This window comes from Dama dama, chromosome 5, assembly GCF_033118175.1.
Source record: "Dama dama isolate Ldn47 chromosome 5, ASM3311817v1, whole genome shotgun sequence".
NCBI classification, from domain to species: domain Eukaryota; kingdom Metazoa; phylum Chordata; class Mammalia; order Artiodactyla; family Cervidae; genus Dama; species Dama dama.
In genome coordinates, this window is record NC_083685.1 from 19,311,869 (window position 1) to 19,337,323 (window position 25,455).

General features: G+C 56.2%; 1 protein-coding gene across 1 annotated transcript; it reads left to right on the top strand.

Annotated features, from left to right (window-relative positions):
- Nucleotides 1-37: 37 nt before the first annotated feature.
- SETD1B (SET domain containing 1B, histone lysine methyltransferase) lies at nt 38-23,527 on the top strand. The gene is made up of 17 exons (XM_061141974.1): nt 38-154; nt 652-839; nt 1,084-1,182; nt 1,860-2,130; nt 4,155-4,267; nt 5,235-6,473; nt 10,155-10,982; nt 11,444-11,705; nt 11,782-12,116; nt 12,203-12,308; nt 12,980-13,456; nt 14,708-15,970; nt 16,839-17,005; nt 18,500-18,631; nt 18,718-18,837; nt 18,922-19,059; nt 20,877-23,527. The coding sequence occupies exons 2-17, from the start codon at nt 666-668 to the stop codon at nt 21,048-21,050; spliced, it is 5,898 nt and encodes a 1,965-aa protein (XP_060997957.1). The 5' UTR covers nt 38-154; nt 652-665; the 3' UTR covers nt 21,051-23,527.
- Nucleotides 23,528-25,455: the final 1,928 nt, after the last annotated feature.

Sequence of the window (25,455 nt, forward strand, 5' to 3'; positions counted from 1 at the left end):
AGCGGCGGCGGCGGCAGCAGCTCCGGGCCCGGCAGCCGCGGCGGCGGCGGCGCTCCCCCCTCCTGGCCCCCCGTCCGGCCGCCCCGGCCTCGGCTCCCGCGGGGGACACCATGTACTGGCTGGCGGCGCAGGGAGGCCGGCGCCCGGCGGGGATGTAAGCGCGGCTCGGGGAGGGAGAGGCCGCGGCCGGCAGCCGGGCGTCCCGAGCCCCCAGCCCCGGCCCCTGCTCCGGCCGACCGAGCGAGCGGGCGGGCGGCGCCAGGCCTGCCGCGCGAGCCCCGCGCCCGAGCCGGGCCGAGCGAGCGAGCGAGCTAGCGCCACGCCGGGCGACCGGGCGGCCGGGCGGGCACCATGGGCCGGAGCCCGCGTCCTCCGGGTGCCCCGGGCCCCGCAAGTCCGCACCAGGGGCCCCCGGGAGCCCCTCGCAGCCGCTCCGAGACGGTGGCCGAGCGGGCGGGCGCCTAATTCTCCGGGAGGGTTATTCTCTCGCTCCATTCTTATTTTTGGGGGTAGCCAGCTCCTTTTGGGGCCCGCTGGTAAGGTGGGAGGGGGTGGGGGGCTGGACGATTTGATTCTTTAGCGTGTGTGTAGAAGCGGCCGCCGCCGCCGCCGCAGCCGCGGCGGAGACGACAACAACTTGCTCGTTTTCAGGTTGGGTTAACGGCATGGAGAACAGTCACCCCCCCCACCACCACCACCAGCAGCCCCCGCCGCAGCCCGGCCCTTCGGGCGAGAGGAGGAACCACCATTGGAGAAGTTACAAGTTGATGATTGACCCGGCTTTGAAAAAGGGGCATCATAAACTGTACCGCTACGATGGGCAGCATTTCAGCTTTGCGGTGAGTAGCCGGCGCGCCTCCCTGTCGGCCCCCCCGCCCCCACCCCGAGCCGTGCCGAAGAGGGTGGGGGCTGAGTGGTCCGAGCGGCCCGGGGACCCCCCCCTTCCTGACCACCCAGCCAACTGTCAGCCAGGTCCCCAGTCCTGGAGTTTGACAAGTGCCTGGAGAAGGGGGGGGTGTTCCTGTCCCTGACCCTGGGGAGTGGGACCAGCCCACCCCCTCCGCCCCCCTTTCCTCTCCACAGATGTCCAGCAATCGCCCGGTGGAAATTGTGGAAGATCCCCGGGTGGTCGGCATCTGGACTAAAAACAAGGAGCTGGAGCTGTCGGTCCCCAAATTCAAGGTAGGACCCCTCGCCCGTATCCCGCGCCCCTTCTCTCCACCCCCACTTCCCCCCCACTCCCCGAGTTCGAAAATAACGCCAGTTCTGACCAAGCCCAGCCAGATTCTGAATTCCCGCCGTCCGGGGGCTGGGGAAGTTTTGGCGGGGAGGGGGAGGTTGCAGAGAGAGGGGGTGTCCCCTCTCGGCTACTGTAAACAGAATAACACTCGGTGAAACTGTAATCAAGGAGCTGATACAGTGTCCTGCCTGCCCAGCTGGGGGCTCCGAGTCCCCACCTGGCTCCTGCCAGCCCAGGAGCTCGGCCCTGGGACCCGCCCCCATTCCCAGCTTTGTGGCTTTAGGGGGACAGCTTTCTAGCCCGAGGGGTCTTCCCTGCCCTGGCAGCAGGGAGAAGAGGCCAGAGTTGGGGGGTGGGGGGTGGGGAAAGAGAAACTGTTTCTTTTTCCCCTTTCCTTTCGAACCCAGAGAACTTCCACGTTCCAAACGATTTAATCCTCCGCTTCCCGGGCCCGCCCGCGTGCATTTTTTTTTCCTTAAAAAAAAAAAAAAAAAAATTTTTTTTTTTTTTTAAATTTTTTATCCTTCATTGTTTTCAGAGAGCGGGCGAGTGGGAAATGTTCTGTTTTCCCTTCGGTTTCAATGTTCTCCAAACTCCCTTCCCCCTCGTACCCTGCCAGATCGATGAGTTCTATGTGGGCCCGGTGCCTCCGAAGCAGGTGACATTTGCCAAGCTGAATGATAACATCCGTGAAAACTTCCTGAGGGACATGTGCAAAAAGTATGGGGAGGTGGAGGAGGTGGAGATTTTGTACAACCCCAAGACCAAGAAGCACTTGGGCATTGCCAAAGTGGTCTTTGCCACGGTCAGGGGAGCCAAGGAGGCCGTTCAGCACTTGCATAGCACTTCGGTCATGGGTAATATCATCCACGTGGAGCTGGACACCAAAGGTGAGTGGAGGCCCGCTCAGGACAGCTACCGCCGAGGAGCCCCAAGACCTGTCAGTGTGATCCCCTTCTCTCCCAGGGCCCGTCTTGCAGTGTTGGGGAGCCCCTCAGTTTTCCTTGGGTACCCCCCTACAACCTTATTTTTCTTTTGCCCCCCTCTTGAGGGTAGAGTCACGTGGAGCTAAATGTGTTGTCTGTTGCTAGGAGACGGAACTGTAATTTACCAAATGTGCCGGTCCTTGGCCACTGCACCCCTAGGGACCACCTGGAGGTTTCCCCACTGCTGACACCCCCGTGGGCCCCTCTCGGAGCCCTGGTGGCCTGGGTTTAGGCAGTCCCCAGTGTTGCTGTGTTAGGAGAGGAGACAGGGTTTGTTTATTAGGGTGGGGGGAGCGGTGAGGGAGAGCCACGAAGCCGCCTTTAAATTTGCAGAGTAGGTCTCTCCACTAAAAAAGTCCTCCTAAAGGGCTGGGGAGTGCCCCTCCCCCTCTTGTCGCCCCCTTCCCCTGGAAGTGGGAACCAATCTGGGCCCGGAGTGTGGTTTCATTGATAAGGTTCCCGATAGAGCTGGGCGGGCTGCTCTGGGTGTTCAAGGGTTGACACTGTGTCTTCCCTCCTCTCTCTTAAAGAGACAGTATCACCTCCCAGGCAGCGGAATCCCGCTCTGCGCTCGCTCTGAGCCTCTGAGCTGCTGGGAGAGCTGGGCTGGGGAAGCCATACCTCCCACCCTCAGGGTCCTGGGAGGCTTCTCCTCCGTGCTGGCTGGGGGGCTCCGGACCTCCAGGGCATCCCCTAAAGTTTGCCTGTGGCCACTTAGAGTTCCTGTAGAATATAGAAGAAAGTGCCAGGTGCTCTAAGGTCCAACCAGAGGTGACTGGGCAGACACTGTTGGGGTCTTTCCCACTGCCCCCCCCCCCTCTTGGGGGGGTCCCGGGGAGCCCTGCCTGGGAGGGTTTAGGTGGGTAACTTCCAGGAGTTCTGTGAGCATGGAATTTAAGGGGCAACTGGGGCATACCAAACCTAAGAGCTGAAAATCTAAATCTTCTTTTTTACCTTAAATACTGAATACATGTCAACTGAGTCTCTAAGTCTTTGCTGAGGGGTGTGGAAGGAGGTTGCTCCTGGTTGGGCACAGTTACCCTACAAACTCTTGCCAAACCTGTCCCAGGTCTGAGCCTCCTCAGGGCACAGGCCACAGCCCCCTTCACCTCCCCTCCTTCTTTTGTCTCTGTCAAGGGAGACCCCTTGGGCGGTGGTAGGCTTATCTTAAGGAGCAGTCAGCCCTCACCAAAATTGCAAAAAAAAAAAGGCCCTTAGAGACTGCCACTAAGTTTGTATTTCAAGAAAGAGACCGGTAAAGAGTAGCTCAAGGAATGTGTCTCCTTTGCATATGTAAGCAGCTGCCTCAGAGGGCTCTATAAATATCGATAATCTGGCCCCCTGTTCTGTCGAGGCCTCTCTCAACTGGAGGGGGGCTGGGGATGGGAAGGAACTAGGGTGGAGGGTTATCCAACTGGGGGACTGGGGACTGGGAGGAGGCCTGTGGAGTTCACAGTCAGTCAGTCCTAGAGTGCTTTTACAAACTGTCTGTCACCTGAGAGGGTTCACAACAAACTGTCACTTCTGTGTCACTGGGTCTCCTTTTCACTTGCTACTGGACCCTGGCTGTTAGATGGGAAGGCAGAAGGACGGGGATTACCTGACTGTGGTAATGGCTGGCATGGCCCAGGTGACAGGAAGGGGCTTTGTGGTGGGGGTGGCATGTCTATATTTGGGGGAGTCCCAGTGTCATGAGACATTAAACTCTTGAATCTCAGGATGAGAGAATCATACAGTTTAGCTGCTTCATTGAACAGACTGTACCTCCCGAATGAGGTACAAAGAGAGAAGTGGGAACTTGGTCAGGGTCACTCAGCTTCCCAAGGTGTGGGGTCCCAGGTACAAAGGGACCCACAAGGATGCCCACCTGTGGGGGCTGCCCCATCCTGGAGCCTCACTGAGGCCTCCCTCCCTTACCTTTTCCACAGGGGAAACCCGCATGCGGTTCTACGAACTGTTGGTCACGGGCCGATACACACCCCAAACCCTGCCAGTGGGTGAGCTGGACGCTGTCTCGCCAATCGTGAATGAGACCCTGCAGGTGGGTGTGTGACTGTCAGGCCTTCCCCCACCTCCCCACCCCATCACCAGTTCCCCAGTTTGCCCCCCACCCCACTTCACCAGCTCCAGCATGGGACACCAGGACCCAGGAGGGAAAGGAGCCTGGCTGTGCTGACCACAGCTTCCAGTGGGGTGCAGGGGAGGGTCCTAAAAGCCCTGTCTGCTGAAGCGCCCCTCTGGCCTGGCCCCCCACTCTCTCCCTGAACACGCTGGGATTCCCACAGATCAGAGTCCATGTGCTTTCCACGCTGATCCTGAAACACTGCTGTGTTCAGGATCCTGTTGTCTGGCGTCCCATGGACCCCTCCGTTCCACCCCCCAACCCCTGCCAACGAAAGCCTCGTTCAGGTTTCTCCTTCCAGAGCAAGAATGACTCCTCCCTCCTTCCCCAACCACTGCCCCCCAGAACACTCACCTGGACCACCCTCTCGCAAATAGACCACTCTCAGGAGTAGCTTTTCCCAAGTGAAAAGTCTTTGCTTACTCGCTGATCAGCTGGGTTGTCTGTCAGGCACTTTACCATGTTACACTATTTAAAGCCTAAAATATCGAGAGGCTGGGGGAACAAGGTGGCCACCCCCTCACTTCCAAAAGCATAATTGGCCTCAGCTACCTGTGCCTGGCAGGTCTTTGATTTCTGACGGCCTGAGGCAGGAAGGAAATCCCAGTGCAAACCAAGATGTCAGGGTCTTATCTTTACCCTGCTTCAGGGATTAGGAAAAACCCTCAAGGTTCTCTGAGGATAATTGGCTACCCCAAGATTAGAGAAGGTGAGGCCCATCCAGACATTCTTCTTTAATCTCCCCTCCCCTCTCCGTTCACCATGCTGAGTGACCAGTTTGGCTCCGAGCTCCCAGGCAGATGGAGTGAGAGGGGAAAACCATCCCATTCTAGTGCATGTTTTTCCCCCTAGCAATCTCAGACCTTTCTCCCTCCTCTCTTTCCAGCTGTCAGATGCCCTGAAGCGCCTCAAAGACGGTGGCCTGTCTGCAGGCTGTGGCTCCGGCTCATCTTCTGTCACCCCCAATAGTGGTGGGACACCCTTCTCCCAGGACACAGCTTATTCCAGCTGCCGCTTGGACACACCCAACTCCTATGGCCAGGGCACACCGCTCACGCCACGCCTGGGCACCCCATTCTCGCAGGACTCGAGCTACTCCAGCCGCCAGCCCACACCCTCCTACCTCTTCAGCCAGGACCCCACAACGACCTTCAAGGCTCGGCGCCATGAGAGCAAGTTCACAGATGCCTACAACCGCCGCCACGAGCACCATTATGTCCACAACTCGTCTGCGGTCACTGCGGTGGCGGGGGCCGCAGCCGCCTTCCGGAGCTCAGTGGACCACCCATTCGGGGCGGTTGGCGGCAGTGGGGGCAGCAGCGGGCCCCCATTCAAGGCCCAACCACAGGATTCGGCCACGTTTGCCCACACTCCACCGCCCACCCAAGCAACCCCTGCGCCTGGAATCGCCTTCAAGTCGGCTTTCTCTCCATATCAGACTCCCGTGCCCCCTTTCCCCCCGCCCCCCGAGGAGCCCACCACCACAACCCCCTTTGGGGCCCGTGACAGCAGCGAGTTCCGAAGAGCACCTGCGCCCCCACCCCTCCCACCTGCCGAGCCCCTGACAAAGGAGAAGCCTGGCACACCGCCGGGACCCCCGCCCCCTGAGGCCAACAGCATAGAGCTGGGTGGTCGGCCAACCTTCGGCTGGAGTCCCGAGCCCTGTGACAGCCCCGGCACGCCTACGCTGGAGTCGTCGCCTGCAGGGCCGGAGAAGCCCCATGACAGCCTGGACTCACGGATCGAGATGCTGCTGAAGGAGCAGCGCACCAAGCTGCCCTTCCTTCGGGAGCAGGACTCAGACACAGAGCTGCAGATGGAGGGCAGCCCCATCTCCTCCTCCTCCTCCCAGCTTTCCCCACTGGCCCCATTTGGCACTAACTCTCAGCCAGGCTTTCGAGGCCCTACACCACCCTCCTCGCGCCCCTCCAGCACTGGCCTGGAGGATATCAGCCCCACGCCACTGCCTGACTCAGATGAGGATGGTGAGCTTGATCTGGGCCTGGGGCCTCGGCCCCCACCTGAGCCAGGTCCGCCAGACCCTACCGGTCTTCTGGGTCAGACAAGTGAGGCGGCCTTGGACCTGGCTGGAGACAGGACCCCAACCTCAGAGAAGATGGATGAGGTACCACGTTGTGTCTGTCTGTCTGTCTCTGTCTGGGCTTGGTTTTGGTCTGTCTTGTGGCACCCTCTTCCCTCCCTGAGGGTAACTACGACACAGAAGCAACAGGGCTAGGACAGCCTAAAGAACAGTTCAAAAATAAAAAGAATGTGCAGAAAGCATCAGGGACCATGACTGAGCAGCTGGTTTGGCTCTGAGCTCCCTAGCAGCTTTGGCGAAAAGAGAAACTTGACCTAGATCTGTTGCTCTCCATGTTAGGTTATGGGAAGTTGGGACTTTTCTGGGGGATAAAGTCTGAGTTGAGCTTCTTTGGTTGAAGTCTGCTGTGATCCCAGAGTGTGGACAAGTGATGGTTTTGGGTCCTCTCCTCTGTTGGGTGGCAAGGGCCTGGTCAAGACTAGTCCTGACAGTCAGTTTTGGGGAAAGGGAGTAGCCAGAGTGTTCTGCTGAGCTGCGTCAGGTGGGAGCTCTGGAGCTCTGTCTCCTAGTACCTGGTGCCCTCTGAAGGGACTGGAAACCACGTGGGGCAAGGAGGGCATTGAAATTTTCCTTCTCCCCTGGCTCCAAGAGTTTCAAGAGGAGAGCCACAGCCAGAAGCAGGCATAGCTGACCTCCCCCCCACCCCCACCCTCTGCCTACCCACAGATCTTCATCTGGGGTCTCTCTGTCCAAGCTCCATCCTCAGGGTTAGCATGAGGGATGCTGCCTGCCACATTTTCTTGTGGGGAGGATTAAGTCATCTTTCTTGGCTCTGTTCCTCCCCCTTCCTGGTCCAGGCACCTGCCCTGGCCCTCCTGGAGACCTGTTTTGGAACTTGTGAGCCTGAAAGGCATGAGCAGCCAGGAGCATAGAAGGAGCTCTGTGCCCCTGTGGGTGGCGGGGAGGAGGGTCCCTCCCTCCTTCCCAGGTCCTTTGATTAGGCCGATTTGGCTGCCTCAGGGAGGAACAGAGAGGAACTTGGCTTGCCTGGGAGGGGACTGCAGGTGGCCGGGGCTCCTGGGGCCTCTGGGCCGATCTGGCAAGTGGTTTCTGGCGCTAAAGGGTTCAGACAGGGAGAGTTGACAGGTGTGCAGAGGTGGGGGTGCTGCTGGCTCTGCCATTCTCCTTTCTTCCCTAGGATAGGGGATGTTTGTTTACCATGCTCACTTGCTGATCCAGGGCTAGGAAGCCCAGAGTAGCTGGAGGGAACGGGCTCTCCCACCGGGGCACTGGAGGAAAGGGGAGACTGAGGCCCAGAGAGCTGTGGTCCTGGAAGCCCGGGGACATCAGTCCAGGGAAGCCCTGGAGTACGGACAACCTCCAAGGTGGCCCTCGGGAGCCCCCTGCCGGCAGTCTGGAGAACGGCTCCCGGGCCCCTCCGGACCGAACCTAAAGGAATCCCAGCCTAGGCTGACCAGGCGGGAGAGCAGCGCAAAGGGGCACTCCCTATCTTCACAGCAGCTGGTGATTAGAAATTCCGGTTCCAGGCCTTAAGCCTTGAGCCTCGAGTCCCACCTCTGTCACTTACTGGTTATGTGACCTTAGGGAAGTCACTTTCCCTCTCTGAGTCTCAGTTTCATCATCTGTGAAATGGTGGGATAGTGAGAGTATCCGCCTCATGCTGTCTCGGCTTAAGTGAGGTGCTGCACGAGAAATTCCAGGAACTGCTCGAACTGATGCCCAACGCTCAGCAGCTAGTTCCCGCCGGTTCTTGCCCCCCCCCCCCCCCCCCCGACGCGGGAGAGGCGGAGGGAGGGGCAGGGCCTCGAGCTGGAGCGCGGACCCAGGTCTCCTTGTGATTGGCTGGCCGCGGGGCCGGGGTTAACCCTCTGCGTGCTGCGCCTGCCTTGCTGGGCGCTGTCCAGGACTGATCTGGCGCTGTCCCTGAGTATCAGGCTGCGAGCCTGCCTGTGCCTCCCTCTCAGCATGTATATGGGACCCTGAGAGGCAGCGAGAGTGTGTGTGTCTGTAGAGGGGACAGAGTAACAGCCCGAATTTCCTTCTGCTGCCGGGGATTTAGTTTTCCTCTTCTCCCTGCCCCTCCATATCCCTTTGAACCCTCCCTCACCTGTAGGTCTGACCTTTGACCTTCTAGCCTGCACGGACCCCTCACCTCCTCAACCTTCAAATGCACTCCCTGTCTCTGGCAACCGACAAAGGCCCTGTCTCCCCAGATGGCACCTGAGCCACCTTTTCGTCTCTGGTCCTGACACAGGAGCCTGGGGGCAGTCCATTCCTCCTCTCCCAACCCCTGTTCTGCCTTCTTGCTCCACCTCTACCCTGTGGACACCATGCCCTGCTCCAGTTCCAGGCCTGTGCACTCAGCTCCCCAAAGCCCCAGGTCTGAATGTAAAGAGGACCTTGCTATTTCACAGCCAAGTCACACTTGGCTCCCCCATTGACCTGGTGCCACTGTACTGGATTCCCACGGCAGCCCCGACCCCTCACTCAGCAGGCACTCTGGGCTCCAGTCTCAGCTCTGTTTCTGACCAGCGCCTCTTGGGCCAGTGATTTACATGTGTCTCTCTGAGGGTGTTTTCTCACCTGTCAAGAGACGAATAGAGCCCTTCCTCATGAGGTTATGGTGCAGATAAGAAACACGAGACATTGTGTGCTCACAACACTCAACCCCACCACAGCCTGTACAAAAACTATGTGAAAGGAATAATTAAGGAAAACATACAGACTTATCTCCTTTTCATGCACCCTGACTCCTGCTAAAGCTTCTCCCTCCCTTGTTTCTGTCACCTCTGCCAGGCCCTCTCTGCCACAGTGAAGACTGCAGGCCAGCTGGGAATAAAGGCTGGTGAGCCACTTCCTGGTTGGAATCCAGGCTCTGTCTCAGTGGCTGTGTAGCCTTGGGCAAGTTACTTAAGCTCTCAGTGTTCCAATTTTCTCATCAATAAAACTGGTGATAAACACCTACGCTGCAGGTTTTCTGAGGGTTAGCTGGATGAGCATACATAAAGTGCTTAGAAAGGTGCCTGCCAGTAGGAAGGGCTATGTGCTGTGATAAGTTGCTTTAGTCATGTCTGACTTTTTGCAGCCCCGTGGACTCTAGCCCACCAGACTCCTCTGTCCATGGGATTCTCCCAGCAAGAATAGTGGAGCAGGTTGCCATTTCCTCCTCCAGCAGGGAAGGGCTGTAGAAATGTTATTAACTTTTAGTATTATCTTCTCTGAATACAAATTGAAACAATCTTTCAAATTGAAACAGAATCTTTTTCCTCTTCATGCCTCACTGCCCCCTTCTCTGCTTTCTTTTTCTCCACAAAGGACTATATCTTTCACATTCATCCTAGTCAACCTTTGCCTTATCCCTCTAGAAGTTCAGCTCCAAGAGAGCAAGTTTGTCTGACTTGTTCACCATCGTGTCCTCAGCACCTGGACAATACCTGGTATACAGCAGGTGCTGAGCAAATGTTTGTTGAATGAATGAATGAATGAAGCTTCATGATAACCCCATGAGGCAAGTACTGTGATGCCCAACATGCAGATGGGGAGACTGAGGCTTAAAGAGGTTAAATGACTTGCTCAAGGCCACACGGCTGGGACAGGAAGGGACCAGGATCAGGACTGTGGAAGCCACGTTGCTCACTAGTCTTGCAGAAGGGTGCTTCTCTGACCTTCTGGTGTTGGGAAGGGGAATCTGGGAGCCTGGAAACCAGGCTCCCCCTTACTTCTCTCCCCTTGCTCTCCTTGCAGGGGCAGCAGTCCTCAGGGGAGGACATGGAGATCTCAGATGACGAGATGCCCTCGGCCCCCATCACCAGTGCCGACTGCCCCAAGCCCATGGTGGTGACCCCAGGGGCCGGGGCAGTGGCAGCTCCCTCTGTGCTGGCCCCAACCTTGCCACTGCCCCCGCCCCCTGGCTTCCCACCACTGCCCCCGCCCCCACCCCCACCCCCACCCCAGCCCGGCTTCCCCATGCCCCCACCTCTGCCGCCACCACCGCCCCCGCCACCCCCGGCCCATCCAGCTGTGACGGTGCCCCCACCACCCCTGCCAGCCCCGCCGCCTGGTGTCCCACCCCCACCCATTCTGCCGCCACTGCCTCCCTTCCCACCAGGGCTGTTTCCTGTGATGCAGGTGGACATGAGCCACGTGCTGGGGGGCCAGTGGGGCAGCATGCCCATGTCCTTCCAGATGCAAACGCAGATGCTGAGCCGTCTGATGACGGGCCAGGGCGCTTGCCCCTACCCCCCCTTCATGGCTGCCGCAGCCGCAGCCGCCTCCGCTGGACTGCAGTTTGTCAACCTGCCGCCCTACCGGGGCCCCTTCTCCCTTGGTAGCACTGGCCCAGGCCGCGGGCAGCCCTGGCCACCCCTGCCCAAGTTTGACCCATCAGTGCCACCACCAGGCTATGTGCCCCGCCAGGAGGACCCACACAAGGCCACTGTGGACGGCGTCCTGCTGGTGGTGCTCAAAGAGCTCAAGGCCATCATGAAGCGGGACCTGAACCGCAAGATGGTGGAGGTGGTGGCCTTCAGGGCCTTCGATGAGTGGTGGGACAAGAAGGAACGGATGGCTAAGGTGAGTGGGCAGCACGTCCCCTTGGTGGGGGGCGGGCAGGCCAGAGGCAGAGACCTGGCCAGGCAGCCTCTGTCATCCCCAGGCACCTTAGCAGAAACACCACTACCCAGACCCCCAAACAGAATAGTGTGTGTTATTTTGTGAAACTGGAGTGTCAATGACACAAGTGTGTACTTACTATGTGTTTCTCTTGGATTCCAATCTCCAAAACTCCAGAGCCCCTGCCATGTGTGGGCAGCCATAGTAACAGCTTCTCAGATGAGGAAGCTGAGGGTCAGGGAAGCAGAGTATGGCGCTGGGGGCGTCCTGAGTAGTGACATGAAATGCAGTAGGTTCCAGGAAAGGAAGTGCCCAGTTTGGGCATGGCTGTCACTGTAGAAAGGATGGCAGGCTACTCGGGGGACAGGGTTGGTGGCTGTACTCTAACCACACTGACATTCCCCTCCTCTCTCGCACCCCAGGCCTCACTGACCCCAGTGAAGTCGGGTGAGCACAAAGATGAGGACAGGCCGAAGCCCAAGGACCGCATCGCCTCCTGCCTGCTGGAGTCCTGGGGCAAGGGCGAGGGCCTGAGCTACGAGGGACTGGGCCTGGGCATCGGGCTGCGTGGGGCCATCCGTCTGCCCTCCTTCAAGGTCAAGAGGAAGGAACCGCCGGACACGGCCTCGTCTGGTGACCAGAAGCGGTTGCGACCCTCCACCTCTGTGGATGAGGAGGATGAAGGTGGGGCCTTGCCGGGAGCTGGGACCTCCTTGCCTGCGAACCCCCACCCGGCCCTGACCGCCCTCCCTCCCCGCAGAGTCCGAGCGCGAGCGGGACCGGGACATGGCCGATGCCCCCTGTGAGCTCACCAAGCGGGACCCCAAGGGCGTGGGTGTGCGGCGGCGGCCAGCCCGGCCCCTGGAGCTGGACAGTGGCGGGGAGGAGGATGAGAAGGAGTCGCTGTCAGTGTCATCATCCTCGTCAGCATCCTCGTCCTCGGGCTCCTCGACCACCTCACCGTCGTCCTCAGCCTCCGACAAGGAGGAGCGAGAAAGCACGGAGGAGGAAGAAGAGGAGGAGGGGGAGGAAGAGGGGGAGGAGGGCCCCAGGAGCCAGATCTCCTCCTCCTCAACCTCATCCATGTCAGATAAGGTATTGTTCGGGCTTGGGGAGGCCTGGGGAGCTGGGCCAGGTGAGGGAGCCCTTCGGCTCACCTGTCCAGCATCCCTCTCCCCTAGGATGATGATGATGAAGACAGCGATGACCGGGATGAGTCTGAGAATGATGACGAGGACACGGCCCTGTCAGAGGCGAGTGAGAAGGAAGAAGGGGACTCAGATGGAGGTGAGTGTGGCTTCTGGCCCAGTCCAGGGTCCCTCTGCAGAAAGCAGAGCCTGCACAACAGTCAGCAGTACTGAAGGGGTAGGATTTCTTGACTATGAAGTGTGATGTCATTAAAACACAAACACAGCCTGCCGTGTAATTCCTTTTTCATGAAATGTCCAGGATAGGTCAGTCCACAGAGGTAGAGAATGAGACGGTTGGATGGTATCACCAACTCAATGGACATGAGTTTGAGCAGACTCCAGGAGATGGCGAAGGACAGGGAAGCCTGGTGTGCTGCAGTCCATGGGCTGAGCAACTGAAGAGCAGTAGAGACAGAGAGCAGACTAGTGGTTGCCGGGGTCAGGTGGTGAGGATAGAGGAGTGATAGCTGAAGGAAGCGGGCTGCTTCTTGAGCTTGTGAAAATCTTTTGGGACAAAATAGAAATGTCAGTTGTCCACATTGTGAAGGTGCTAAATACCACCGTGTCATCTACCCTAAGATGGTTAGCTTTATGTCATGTGGATTTCACCTCCGTTTAAAAAAACAGATGATGGTGAGTTAATACACACACACCCCTCCACCTACCCGAGGGCCACGTTCACCCCAGTGCCTCCTGTTTTCCTTTGGTGACGCCTATGGCTGAGGCACAGCAGATAATAACAGGGCCCCTGACGTGTCCCCCGTGCAGAGGAGACGGTGAGCATCGCCACCTCTAAGCCTGGAGCTGAGTCCTCCAGTGAGAGTTCTGAGTCATCTGACTTCGCATCAAGCTCCGAGTCCTCTTCATCATCATCATCGGAAGATGAAGAAGAGCTGGCAGCTGGGGAGGAGGAAGAGGAGGAGGAGGAAGGGGAGGCAGCTGCAGACGAGAGCACGGCTCCTGCTGCTCCTGACGAGGACTTTGAAGTGGTCACAGGAGCACCCACAACGGAGTCACGGGGCCCAGAAGAGGAGGTGGACATTGAGGCTGAGGACGAGGCCCCTAAGGAGCGGACCCCAATGCTGGAAGAGACCCCCTTGCCTGTGAGTGTCGGGGAGCTGACTGGCTGCAAGGAGCCCCCTGAGGAACCAGGCCTGAACCAGGAAGGGGCCAGGTTGCTGTCTCCAGAACCCCCTGCAGGAGAGATGGAGGCCCGGCCCCTGCCATCCCCAGAGCCCACCCCAGGTAACACTTGCAGCCCATGGGAAGGCGGTGGGAATAGAAACAAGATGTCTTTAACCATCAGAATGAACCAGGACTCCTTTGTGCCGTCACTTAAACTTACCAAGTAATTTGCTTATCTGTAAAATGGGATCAATGGATGGTGCTTCCCCCATAAGGTCATACGGGAGGATGGAGTGAGGTGACTTGCCAGGAGAAGCTGGGCACCTGTTAGACCCCAAAGGGAGGTCTGCTGCTGTCACCATTCCTCACTGTATTTCCCTGGGGTCTAGTCCTTGGACTGCTAGTCCCATGAGATGCTTCCAAAAGAGGAGGTGTGGATGTGTATGATCTTTTAGTGATAGGCAGGCAGAGAAGGCCTCTGGGCCCTGGGCACCTCTCACCAGAAGGGTGCTGGGTGGGTTAAAAAGGGCTGTGGGCACTGCCCCCTCCACCATCTTGGTGGAGCTGCACAAAGCATGTGAAAGGCTCTGGCAGTGCTGTCCAAGAGAACTTTGTACAGTGATCAGCATATTCTCTGTGTCCTGTCCAGCCCCAAAGCCACTAGACACAGTGTCGCCTAGAGCTTGAGAAAGGGGGAGAGTGCCGCTGTGGGACAGAATTTGTAATGTTGATTAATTTTAGTTAATATAAACTACTTTAGCCACATGTGGTTAGTTTGTACCTCTAATAGTCCTTAAGGAGAGCAACCCGTTGTATTTTAAGTTTTTTATTTGGCTGTAGAACCACAGGTCTTTGCAAATTGTTAAATGTATTTATAAAGCCCCTATTTCTGTCTCCTTTATGGTTTTAGGAACTGATAATACAAAAGTGGACCAAAACAGGCAAAAATATCTGCCCTCCTGGAGCTTCCACTCAGGGCAGGTTAATAGATAACAGCCGATAAGTTAGAAAACATATTAGGTGACAGTAGAGAGAAGTGCTAGGAGAAAACCTTAAAGGCTCTGACAAGTCATGCAGAAGAGGGACTTGTTTAATTTTATTCAGTAGCAGAGCTCATTTTCTTGGTCCACGGGATGTTCCTTGCTCACCGGAACACCATTCTAAAGACAGTGTCAAGGGCGCCAGCCGTGTCTCCTGCATTTTTGATTTACTCCCACCAACATTTCTCAAATCCTGCTGTGTATCTAGGAATCCACAGGGTACAAGTGCATACCTAAAGGGTGCCCAGGGCACAGCAGGGTAGCATGAGGAGGGCTCCAAGGGCCATTTGAGTCAATAACTAAGGTCTGCTTTCTGCCCACCGCTCTGCAGAGGACAACCTGGAGGCGGAGCCTGAGCCCCCAGCACTGCTCTCTTTACCGCTGCAGCCACCATTGCCGCCGCCTCGACCGCCCCGGCCACCCAGCCCACCACCAGAGCCCGAGACCCCAGACCTCCCCCTCCCACCCGTCCCTCTGGAGCCTCCCCACCATGAGGACCAGCCCCCACGTACTCCGAGCCTCTGTGGCAGCCTGGGCAAGTCCCAGAGTGCAGAGGCGGTGCCGGCCACGCCGAGCGGGGAGCCTTTGCCGACGGTGGGCAGCGGCGGCCTGGCCCTGAGCTCCCCGCAGCTGCCCGGCAGCCCCTTCTCCTACCCATCCCCATCCCCCAGCTTGAGCAGCGGGGGCCTCCCAAGGACACCTGGCCGGGACTTTAGCTTCACGCCCACCTTCCCCGAGCCTGGGGGGCCCCTACTTCTGCCCGTCTGCCCCCTCCCAGCTGGCCGGCGTGACGATCGGTCTGGCCCCTTGGCCTCCCCGGTGCTCCTGGAAACAGGCCTGCCGCTTCCTCTGCCCTTGCCCTTGCCTCTGCCCCTGGCGTTGCCCGTACCCGTCCTGCGGGCTCAGTCGCGGGCCCCCACCCAGCTGCCACCTCTGCTACCTGCCCCTCTGGCCCCCTGCCCACCCCCCATCAAGAGGAAGCCGGGCCGGCCCCGGCGATCCCCGCCAGCTGTGCTCACCTTGGATGGGCCTTTGGTCCGACCGCCAGGAGGGGCCACCCTGGGCAGGGACCTACTGCTTCTGCCAGGCCAGCCACAGACCCCTGTCTTCCCCAGCACCCATGATCCCCGGACCGTGACCCTGGACTTCCGGAACGCGGGGATCCCGGCCCCCCCACCACCCTTGCCCCCCCAGCCCCCTCCACCCCCACCTCCACCACCTGTTGAGCCCACCAAACTGCCCTTTAAGGAGCTAGAGAACCAGTGGCCCTCCGAGGCCATCCCTCCAGGTCCCCGTGGGCGTGACGAGATCTCCGACGAGTTCATGAACCTGGCCAAGGTGCGGGGGTCCTGGCGCCGGCCACCGAAGAAGCGCCACGAGGACCTGGTGGTCTCAGCTTCGCCCGAGCTCTCGCCACCACAGCCTCTCTTCCGGCCCCGCTCAGAGTTTGAGGAGATGACCATCCTCTATGACATCTGGAATGGTGGCATTGACGAGGAGGACATCCGCTTCCTGTGTGTTACCTACGAGCGGCTGCTGCAGCAGGACAACGGCATGGACTGGCTCAACGACACGCTCTGGGTCTACCATCCCTATATCCTGCCAGGTGGGGCGGGGGCCACACCTCCCAGGACACAGGGTCCGCCCCTACCTCTCTAGGCGGCATCTCCTCTGAGGGTGCGTGTCATTCCCATTTGTGGATGGTGTCTGTGTGCTGGCACCACGCCAGGCTCTGTATGGAGTCACCTTTGCCTTGTGTGCCGGAATTAAGAGGTCTCGGGGCCAAACGTAACGGTGTGATTGTACAACACAACAGAAGCGGGGGCTGACAGAGGGCTCACTCTTCCTGGCTTCCCCTCATCAGCTAATTTAATCTTCCCAACAGCCTAGGGAGGTGGGGGCTATTATTATTCCCATTTTACATATGAAGAAACTGGAATTCAGAGAGGTTAAGTTACCTTCCCAAAGTCACACAGCTATAAAATAACTGAGTGGAGATTTGAACCCAGGCAAATCTGGCTCCAGAATCTGAGCCGTGAGCTAATCTGAGCATGTGCGCTAATCACAATGCCCCTATAGTCAGGTGCTAGCACAACCCAATGAAGTTGGTGCTATCTTTATCCCTGCTGTACCAAACTAGTATACTAAACATTTACTCTGTGTCAGGAACTCTGCTAAGCATCTGTAATCATTCCAGGGGGCATCATAATTATCCCGATTTGCATATGGGGAAACTGAGGCAGAAGGTGGATAAGAAACACACTCAGGACCATGCAGCTAGGTACCTGAAAGAGTTCTGACCACAGTGGTGTTGGGCAGTTGGCAGCTTCAAGGAGGTGGCCTAGGTGTGGGTGGTGGAGCTGGGTGTCATCAGTGTCCTGGAGATGGGTCTGAGGATGAGACCAGGCCTGGGAGGATGGGGCTCTCCAAGAATGTCCATGTGGCCCTTGACCCACACCCACCCACCAGCCTCTCTTCAGCTAAGAAGAAGAAACGGGACGATGGCATCCGGGAGCACGTGACGGGCTGTGCCCGCAGCGAGGGCTTCTATACCATCGACAAGAAGGACAAGCTCAGATACCTCAACAGCAGTCGTGCCAGCACCGACGAGCCCCCCACAGACACCCAGGTAGGGCCATCAGGTGCCCGCCCACCCAGGAGCCTCCCAGGCTGGGCAGTGGGTGGGGGCCCTCCCAGAAGGGGCTCCAGGCAGCCAGAGCAGTTGTGGAACCAGAGGGGCTGGCTCACGGTGCCACTCCCCTGGGTGCTCAGGTGTGAGAGGTGAGGTGAGCGGCGGGCAGGGGAGAGACTGTGAAGGGTCTTCATCAGGGATGCAAACAGTGTTGAACTGCATCTTCAGAAATTACCTTCATCTTCTTTTTTTTTTTTTTTTCATCTTTTTTTAAATTTAGCAAATAAATTGGGTAGGTTGGGCATGGGGGGCTGTGTGGGGAAAAGTGGATTCCTTTGAAAGACTTAGCAGGATCATTAGAACATTAGAAAGTCTAATGGATGGGACTGGGGGCTGACTGGAGGCAGAATGGCATGACGCTGCTGGGTCCAGCCTGGGGCACTGGGTAACTGGATGCCAAGCACAGAGGTGAGAGGGAAAGTGGGACCATCATGTTGGGACAGCTTCAGTTCTGGGGTTTGTGGAACATCCAGGTGGTAAGGTCTGGTAGACAGTTAGATGTATGGGTACAGTATAGAACCTGGGAGGGGGATTTCCAGCCTGAGGATTTAAATTTAGGCATCATCAGGATGGAAGCGTTAACCAAAGCTCACAGCAGGGATGAGCTGACCCAGGGAGAGCGCCTGGAGGGGAATGAAACTCCAGGTATTAATGGCGGGGACAGGACCAAGAAAGCCAAGAGAGGGAAGGGATGCAAGGGTGTTGGGAGGAGTCGTGATTTCAAATGAAGCCACGGGTTATTAGGGTAGGTAAACAAACACCATCTTTACTTTTTAAAAAAAGTGTTTATTTATTTATTATGTTTGGCTGTGCTGGGTCCTTGTTGCTATGAAGGCTTTTCTGTAGTTGTGGTGAGCAGGGTGAGCTCTCTAGCTGTATGCTCAGGCTTCTCATTGCGGTGGCGTCTTGTTGCAGGGCACAGGCTCTAGGGTGTGTGGGCTTCAGTAGTGGCACATGAGCTCAGTAGTTGCCGGTCCTGGGCTCAGGCTCGGGAGCTGCGGCACAAGGGCTTAGTTGCTCCATAGCATGTGCGGTTGGACTGTGTCCCCTGCATTAGCAGGTGAACTCTACCACCGAGCCACCGGGGAAGTCCCTGATCGCCATCGTCTGTCCAAGAAGCGGAGATGCTTCAAATCTCTAATTGAGAAGAGGAAAGATGACCGGAGTGAAGCGGATGCTGTTTTGTTACATTTAAGATTAGAGGAACTTGAGCATGTTCAGATTCTGACAGGAAGTACCCAGGTGGAGGAGAGGTCATGATTAGGACAGGACAGGCATAGGTGCACCCAGAGCAAGGACGCTGGGGCCACAGAGCTTAGGGTAGGCTCACCAAGGACAGCGTGGGGACACAGGTACCGCGGTCTGTGAGACCAGGTCCCCCAGGCGGCCGGACTCCTCTCTGATCTGTCACCTGCCGCCGCACCCTCACAGGGCATGAGCATTCCCGCGCAGCCGCACGCCTCCACACGGGCAGGCTCGGAGAGGCGATCCGAGCAGCGGCGCCTGTTGTCCTCCTTCACTGGCAGTTGTGACAGCGACCTGCTCAAGTTCAACCAGCTCAAGGTGAGGCCGGACCCCACCTGGGGCGGCTGGGGTAGCCTTGGGACCGGAGGCCATGACTCTTACCCCTATCTCCGTCCCTCCCCTAGTTCCGGAAGAAAAAGCTCAAATTTTGCAAGAGTCACATTCACGACTGGGGCCTGTTCGCCATGGAGCCCATCGCGGCCGACGAGATGGTCATCGAGTACGTGGGCCAGAACATCCGCCAGGTAAGCACTGCAGGGCAGGACCGGTGTGGGGGCGGGGCCGCGGCTAGCCCCGCCCCACCCAGACTGAGTGCTCTTCCTGGCCAGGTGATCGCGGACATGCGGGAGAAACGTTATGAGGACGAGGGTATCGGTAGCAGCTACATGTTCCGGGTGGACCACGACACCATCATCGACGCCACCAAGTGCGGCAACTTCGCACGTTTCATCAACCACAGCTGCAACGTGAGTGCGCGGCTCGGGGCCACGCCCCTGGGGGCGAGCCGGGAGGACCCGGAAGCCGCTGGCAGAACCAGCATGGCCTCCTTCCCAAACATGGGGCCCACGACTGGGGCCTTGGGAGGGGGAGGCGGTGTGAGAGGCCTTGTCTGAGGAGCCCTTCTCTGATCTTCAGTTTTTCCATCTGTCAAATGGCCCAAATGAGACCAGAGATGTTCCTGACACGGTCCATACGGTTGATAATTGCAGAGTTCCTTCTCCCTGCTGAGTTTTTCCGATGCCTCTGGGGTTAGTGCTGGCTAGTCGAAGTTTCTACGGTGAAGGAAGTTCTCTGCATCTTTGCTGTCCACTCCTGTACATATGTGGTACTGAGCACTAGAAATGTGGCCAGTGTGGCTGAGAAACTGAGTCTTAAATTAACTTAAAGAGATACAGGGCTAGTAACAGCTGACATGGCATGAGTCTGGGGTGTTGGGGTGGACGTTGATATCAAGGTTGGTCCTCTCATGGAGACGAGCACAGATGGGAGGTCAGGTACTGCTGACTCTGGGTCAAGTCTTGGCATTGCCACTTAGTGAGTGACCATAGACAGGTTGCTTAATGTCTTGCTACTTCAGTTTCCCAAGCTATAAAACCGGAATGATAATCGTCCCTTCTCGTAGGTTGTTGGGAGGACCAAGCGGGTTGCTGAGCACAGGCCTGTGCAGACACAGTGGGCGTTCAGTACACGCCAGCTCACAGCATGGTGACTTGGTCATTCCCTGGGGCCGGTGGGGACTTCGCTGAGAGTCTCCTGTGAAAGCCTGAGGGATGAGAGGGGATTACCCAGGTGCAGGAGTGAGTGAAGAGAAGCCTGGGGCAGGGAGGGAGGGAAAACACCTCTCCGAGGGTCAGAGAAGAGGAGGTTGGCAGGGTGACTGGTGGCTGAGTCACTCAGCCTTGTAGGTAGAGCTGAGAACTTTCTCTAAAAGCTGAGGCAGCCTACTGACCGGGGGTGACAGGATTTGCTGTCCCTTTGGAAAGACTTCCTGGCAGTTGGGGCAGGAGTGGAGTTATTCAGAGCAGAGACAGGCAGCCGGGACTCACTGGAGTCCAGGCCCATGGTGGCAGAAGTGAGAGGCCCTGTAGATGGAACCCGCTGTGTGGTAGGTCGGATCCAGCGCTGCTGGAGGGGAGGCGAGGCAGGGGAGAAATGCTTGGGGGACTGGGTGAGTGGAATGGCCACTCCCTCAGTTTGAGTTCACTGAGCCAAAGATGTCTCCAAAGGTGGATATCAAGCAGGTAGTTGGATCTGGGGCTCTGGAGCACAGGCCAACCTTTTTGTAAAGGACCAGGTAGTAAACTTTTTTGGCTTTGTGACCCAGATCATCTCACAGCTAGTAAACTACCATTGTAACAAAGGCAGCCACAGGCAGTGTGTAATGAGGGCAACTGTGTGCCAATAAAACTTTATTTGCAAGAGCAGGCAGCTGGGGGCCAGAGTTTGCTGATCCCTTCTCTAGAGCTCTGAAGTAGGGCCTGGGCTAGAAATATTAATTTGGGGTCACCTACGGTATAAAAGATAATAGAATATTTCCCTAGGAAATAATTTATTATTATTACAATCATCATTCTCATTTAACATCAGAAGCTAGGGGTCCTTCCCTGCCTGACAGGGGAGCCGAGGCCGAGAGCAGGTGACCAGTGGGCACTGGGGTTGTGGGGCCAGGGCGTCAGGCGTTGAGCACGGGGTTCGGTTGAGTTTCGGGGAATGTAGTCCGCGAGGGCCCGGTTGAGGGCCCAGGTGGGTCAGCTCACCTCTCCCACTCCCGTCCCGCCCACAGCCCAACTGCTATGCCAAGGTGATCACAGTGGAGTCGCAGAAAAAGATCGTCATCTATTCCAAGCAGCACATCAACGTCAATGAGGAGATCACCTATGACTACAAGTTCCCCATCGAGGACGTCAAGATCCCCTGCCTCTGTGGCTCTGAGAACTGCCGGGGGACCCTCAACTAGGCCGGCACCCGGGGTTGTCAGCCACCCCGGCTCCCAAGCGTGGACCCCGGCTCTCTGGGGCTGGGTCCCACCTCCCACCCCCATTTCAGGTGCTGTCCCTCTGCCCAGTGGCCGTGCCAGGGCCTGGCGCCCCCAACACTACCCCCAGGTCCCACCGCAGCTCCGGCCCCTCAGTGGGAAAGGGCTTCTCTGTCTCAGCCCGTGTCTCCTTCATTCTTTTTTTTTAAATGCTCCTTTTGGGACTTTGGTTTAACTCCGGTGTAAATGTCTTCCCTCACCTTCTCCCCTTCATCCGCCTCTTTCCCTCTGTTTTCTCATCCTGTCCTGCCCCGTCAGCCTCTTCCCATGAATGCTGCTACGTTATTCTGTCTTCTTTTCTTTTCTTTCTCTTCACAAGAAAAGACATTTTAACCGTTGAAATGTGAAAGCAGAATCAGAGAGTGGGGACCCCCGGCGGGGGCTGCAGAGGCCTCAGTTTGATTGTGCGTCGGCCCAGGCCCACGTTCTGGAACCCTCCAGGCCCGGGCACTAGGCCAGGTGCTGCAGAGGAGGGGGTCAGGCCAGGCGGCTTTGACCTCAGAACACTACGGAAGGCCCCCTCTCTGCTGGCGGACTCAGTGAGAAGAAGACCCCCCCCTCTTTCCCATCCCCTCCTCAGTCTGTTCCTTCCCCATCAGTCTGGGGGTGCCTCCCCCCCCAACGCCTTCCAGCAGACCGTGGTGGAGCCAAGCTGGCCCCAGGAAGGAGTTTCCCCTCCTGGGCTCTCCGTGCGGCCCCACACCCGCCATCCCCAAAATCTTGGGTTCAATGTTTACTTTCTCATTCAAATGCCAGCAACGAGGGAGCCTCCAGGAGGCCCCAGTGTGGGCAGGGGGTGCTGGAAGGGGGTGTTTACTCTTTCCGGCCCTCACCTTCACCCAGGGAGAGAGATACACCTCCCAGGGAAGGCGGGTCCCCCAGTCCCGCCACTACGGGTGTCTGACCGAATGCGTGTGGCATTTTTTTTTAATTTGCTTATAAGCTTCACCTGCTCACCCCCAGCCCATAGAGCCTGACTCACCCTGCCAGCAAGCCCTCACCCCAGGAACTCAATAGCATATTTATTTTCGGAGTGAGAAGATGTATTTCTCCCAGAGAAAGGAAAATCTTGGAAAAGATTTAAAAACTCACAACTAAGTCTGACAGGTGTTTTTTTTTTTTTTTTTTAACCCTTTACATCATCCTCTTCCAAGTTCCTTTCCATGGATTTTTTTTTTTTTCTTGTGCGTGTATAAAATCAAAACGAAGGGAAAAAAAAAATAGGTTTTTGAAGTTCAGAACCGACTTCTGTACATAGGCTGCCATAAAGGACTTTTTCTCGGGAACATTGTTTCTTGTAGAAACACGTGGGAAGACTTTTTTGCTTATTTCTTTGTACTTCCAAAAAAAAACCACACACACACACACACACACACACACACACAAAGCAAGTCCCCCGCACCCCAGAAAGCAAAGCAGGCGTGTAAATAATTTATGGAAAGTGACTGCTGTGACCAAGAGTCATCCTCAGCAAGACGGGAGCGCTCCCACTGCGGCTGCGCCACCCTGCGGATGCAGGCCCGGAGCCTCTGGTATCTCAGCTTGTGTCAAGCTTGTTATCATGTAAATTCTGTACAAAGAATTGTTATTTTTCTCTCTGTTTTTTTTTTTTTTTTTTTGTCGGTGGTTTTGTTGTGTTTTTCTTTTTCTAATTTCTTCACCCCAACGCCTCTCTGAGACTATGCCCACTGGTTTCAAGGTCGATGAAATCGGTGGCATGAAGACAGAGGGGGACCTGGGTACAGCGGCAACCTTCTCTTCCTTTTGCGGTTTTCTGCCTCATTGTGCAACTGAGGAAATATTTATTTTTCACATGAGGAAATGTGTAGTTTGTAGAGATGGCTGATTTAAGTTACTTCTGCAGTCCCCAAGGGGCTGGCTTCAGTCTATCCCTTCCTCCCATAAAAGAAGTGGAGGTAGCGGGTGTGAGGAGACCAGGGTCCGGGGTCCTGCCTCACCCCTCACCCTGGCCTCACCTTGCCCAACCAGCCTTCCCTAAGGGCAAGTAAGGGCCTGGGCCCTCCCTGTCCGCAGGAACCCCTGTCCCATCCCTGAAATGGCTTGTGATAGCCAAAAATGTGTCAAGTCATTTTTCTTTCAATGCCTTCATTTTTACTGAACAAATTTGCTTTTCAAGAGTTGGGGGTTTCTGCTTTTTCTTTTTCTTGTCCCTCCCTCCCTCCTTCCTCCAGCCAAGAAGAGAATCCATAAGTTTTAGGGATGTTTGTGCATATAGACTCTCATCGTATGTAACTTGTTTTGAAGAGAAGTGTTTCCGTTGTGGGTGTGTCTTGCTGTAAATATTTGTTCATATTTTTGTGAATTCAATACTATGTACCATTGTATTATAGTAACTTTTATAAAGCAAACCATAAATATACTGACTTTTCTTACAGATACGCCGTCTCTCTTGCTCTCCTCTCTACCCCTCCTCCTCCTTTCTTTCTGTAGGGGGCATACCATGCTCAAAAGGAGTAGGTGCTTACTGGGCTGGGGGTTGGGGTTTGATCCCTGGCCCAGGGAACCAAAGTTTTCATGTTACAACTAAGAGTCCATGTGCCAAAACTAACACCCAGCATGAAAGTCGCTCTGTCATGTCCAACTCTTTGTGACCCCGTGGTCCATGGAATTCTCCAGGCCAGAAAACAGGAGTGGGTAGCCCTTCCCTTCTCCAGGGGATCTTCCCAAGCATACACCCCCAAAACAACTTCCTTAAAAAAAGAAATGTTATGAAAAAGAAAAAATAGCTATGAGAAGGGGGTTTCAGGGGGAAGGAGATGAAATTTTCTTTTCTTTTTTATTTTTTGAGATGAAATTTTAAATAGGATGGTCAGGGAAGCCCACTTACCTGACATGTGAACAAAGCAGAAAGGAGATCAGGGAGTCAGCTCTGTGGAGATCTGGGGGAAAGGTGTTTGAGGCAGAAGGAACAGTGAGTGCAACGGTCCTGCGGCAGGAGCCTGCCTGGTATGTTTGAGGACCAGCAAGGAGGCTTGTATAGCAGCAGCTGAGTGACAGGAAGGGTGAGGCAAGGAAATGAGGTCTGAAAGGTACCTCATGGGGGAGGCAAGTGCTGTAAGGCCTTGCAGGGCAGCACAGGAACACGCCAGGGTGTCCAGTTCAAGGCTCAACAAAGACACTTCCAAATCTCAGTCTCCTTCATGTTCCCCTTCCAACCTGCTGCTGTGTTTTCCACCTTGATCAATGGCACTTCTATTCCATGCCTCCACCCACCCACCCACGACTGCTGCCGCTGGTTACCTAAGCTCAAAGGCTGGAAATCCCAGACTTCTTTCTCCTCGGCTCCCAAGGCTGATGGTTCTTCTACCGTATTCTTCAGATTCATCCACCCCTCCCTCTGCCCCTTAGTCCCACAGGCAGAGTCCTCTCTTGACTTCATCTGCTGTGGGGGCCAAAAACGGAGTCTCAACTCCATACATCTGCATGCACAGGGCACGCGGGGCTGTGCTAGAGGGGAAGGAAGTACCAGGTAGACTCGGGCGAGAGCCCCTCACCCAGACCCCTCTCTAAAAATAACAAGAGCAGGCACATAGCACTGATGCTGTGCCAGCCACAGTTTGAAACATCTTTGATATTAAACTCACAGTACTGCAAGGACTAGGAGGTAAGTATTGTCCCCATTTAACCAGTGAGGGAAACTGAGGCACTGAGGGACCAAGTAGCTTGCCCAAGGTCACGTAGCTAGCAAGCACCTGATATACGTGTGAACCCAGGTAGTCAGGCTCCCCTAGTCTATGCTCAGTTCCTGTGGGTCTGCTCTGCCCACACCCCATCTAAAGAGGCAACAACTGCTTTGCACCAGCTGATCGTTTCTGCATAAGAAGGCAAGTTCAGAACGGCCTGACTGGACTTCACTGATGAAACAGTGAATAAGAATCCGCCTACCCACCTGAAACTATCACAGTATTTGTTAATTGGCCTTATCCCAATACAAAATAAAAAGTTTTAAAAACTTCAACTTAATTGGAGTTTTTCAAATGGATAAATACAACTGTATTTAAAAAAAAAAATCTGCCTGCCAATGCAGGGCACATGGGTTCCATCCCTGGTTCAAGAAGATTCTAACCAACCCCCCCCCCCCCAAAAAAAAAGATTCTACCCACCTCAGAGCAATTAAGCTCATGCACCACATTACTGAATCCAAGTGCTGCAACTACTGAATACCTACAGCCTGCGCTCCGCAACAAGAGAAGCCACCGAAATGAGCCCACCGACTGCCACGAAGAGTAGCCCCCGCTTGCTGCAACTAGAGAAAACCCTCACAAAGTAACAAAGACCCAGTACAGTCAAAAAAAAAAAAAAAAGA

What these genes read in the sequence shown, in the direction of transcription:
- SETD1B (XM_061141974.1), top strand. Translation starts at nt 666, where the DNA reads ATGGAGAACAGTCACCCCCCCCACCACCACCACCAGCAGCCCCCGCCG. An exon ending in AGAAGGAACGGATGGCTAAG is followed by an intron (nt 10,983 to 11,443) that starts GTGAGTGGGCAG and finishes CTCGCACCCCAG; the next exon opens with GCCTCACTGACCCCAGTGAA. An exon ending in TCAAGTTCAACCAGCTCAAG is followed by an intron (nt 18,632 to 18,717) that starts GTGAGGCCGGAC and finishes TCCCTCCCCTAG; the next exon opens with TTCCGGAAGAAAAAGCTCAA.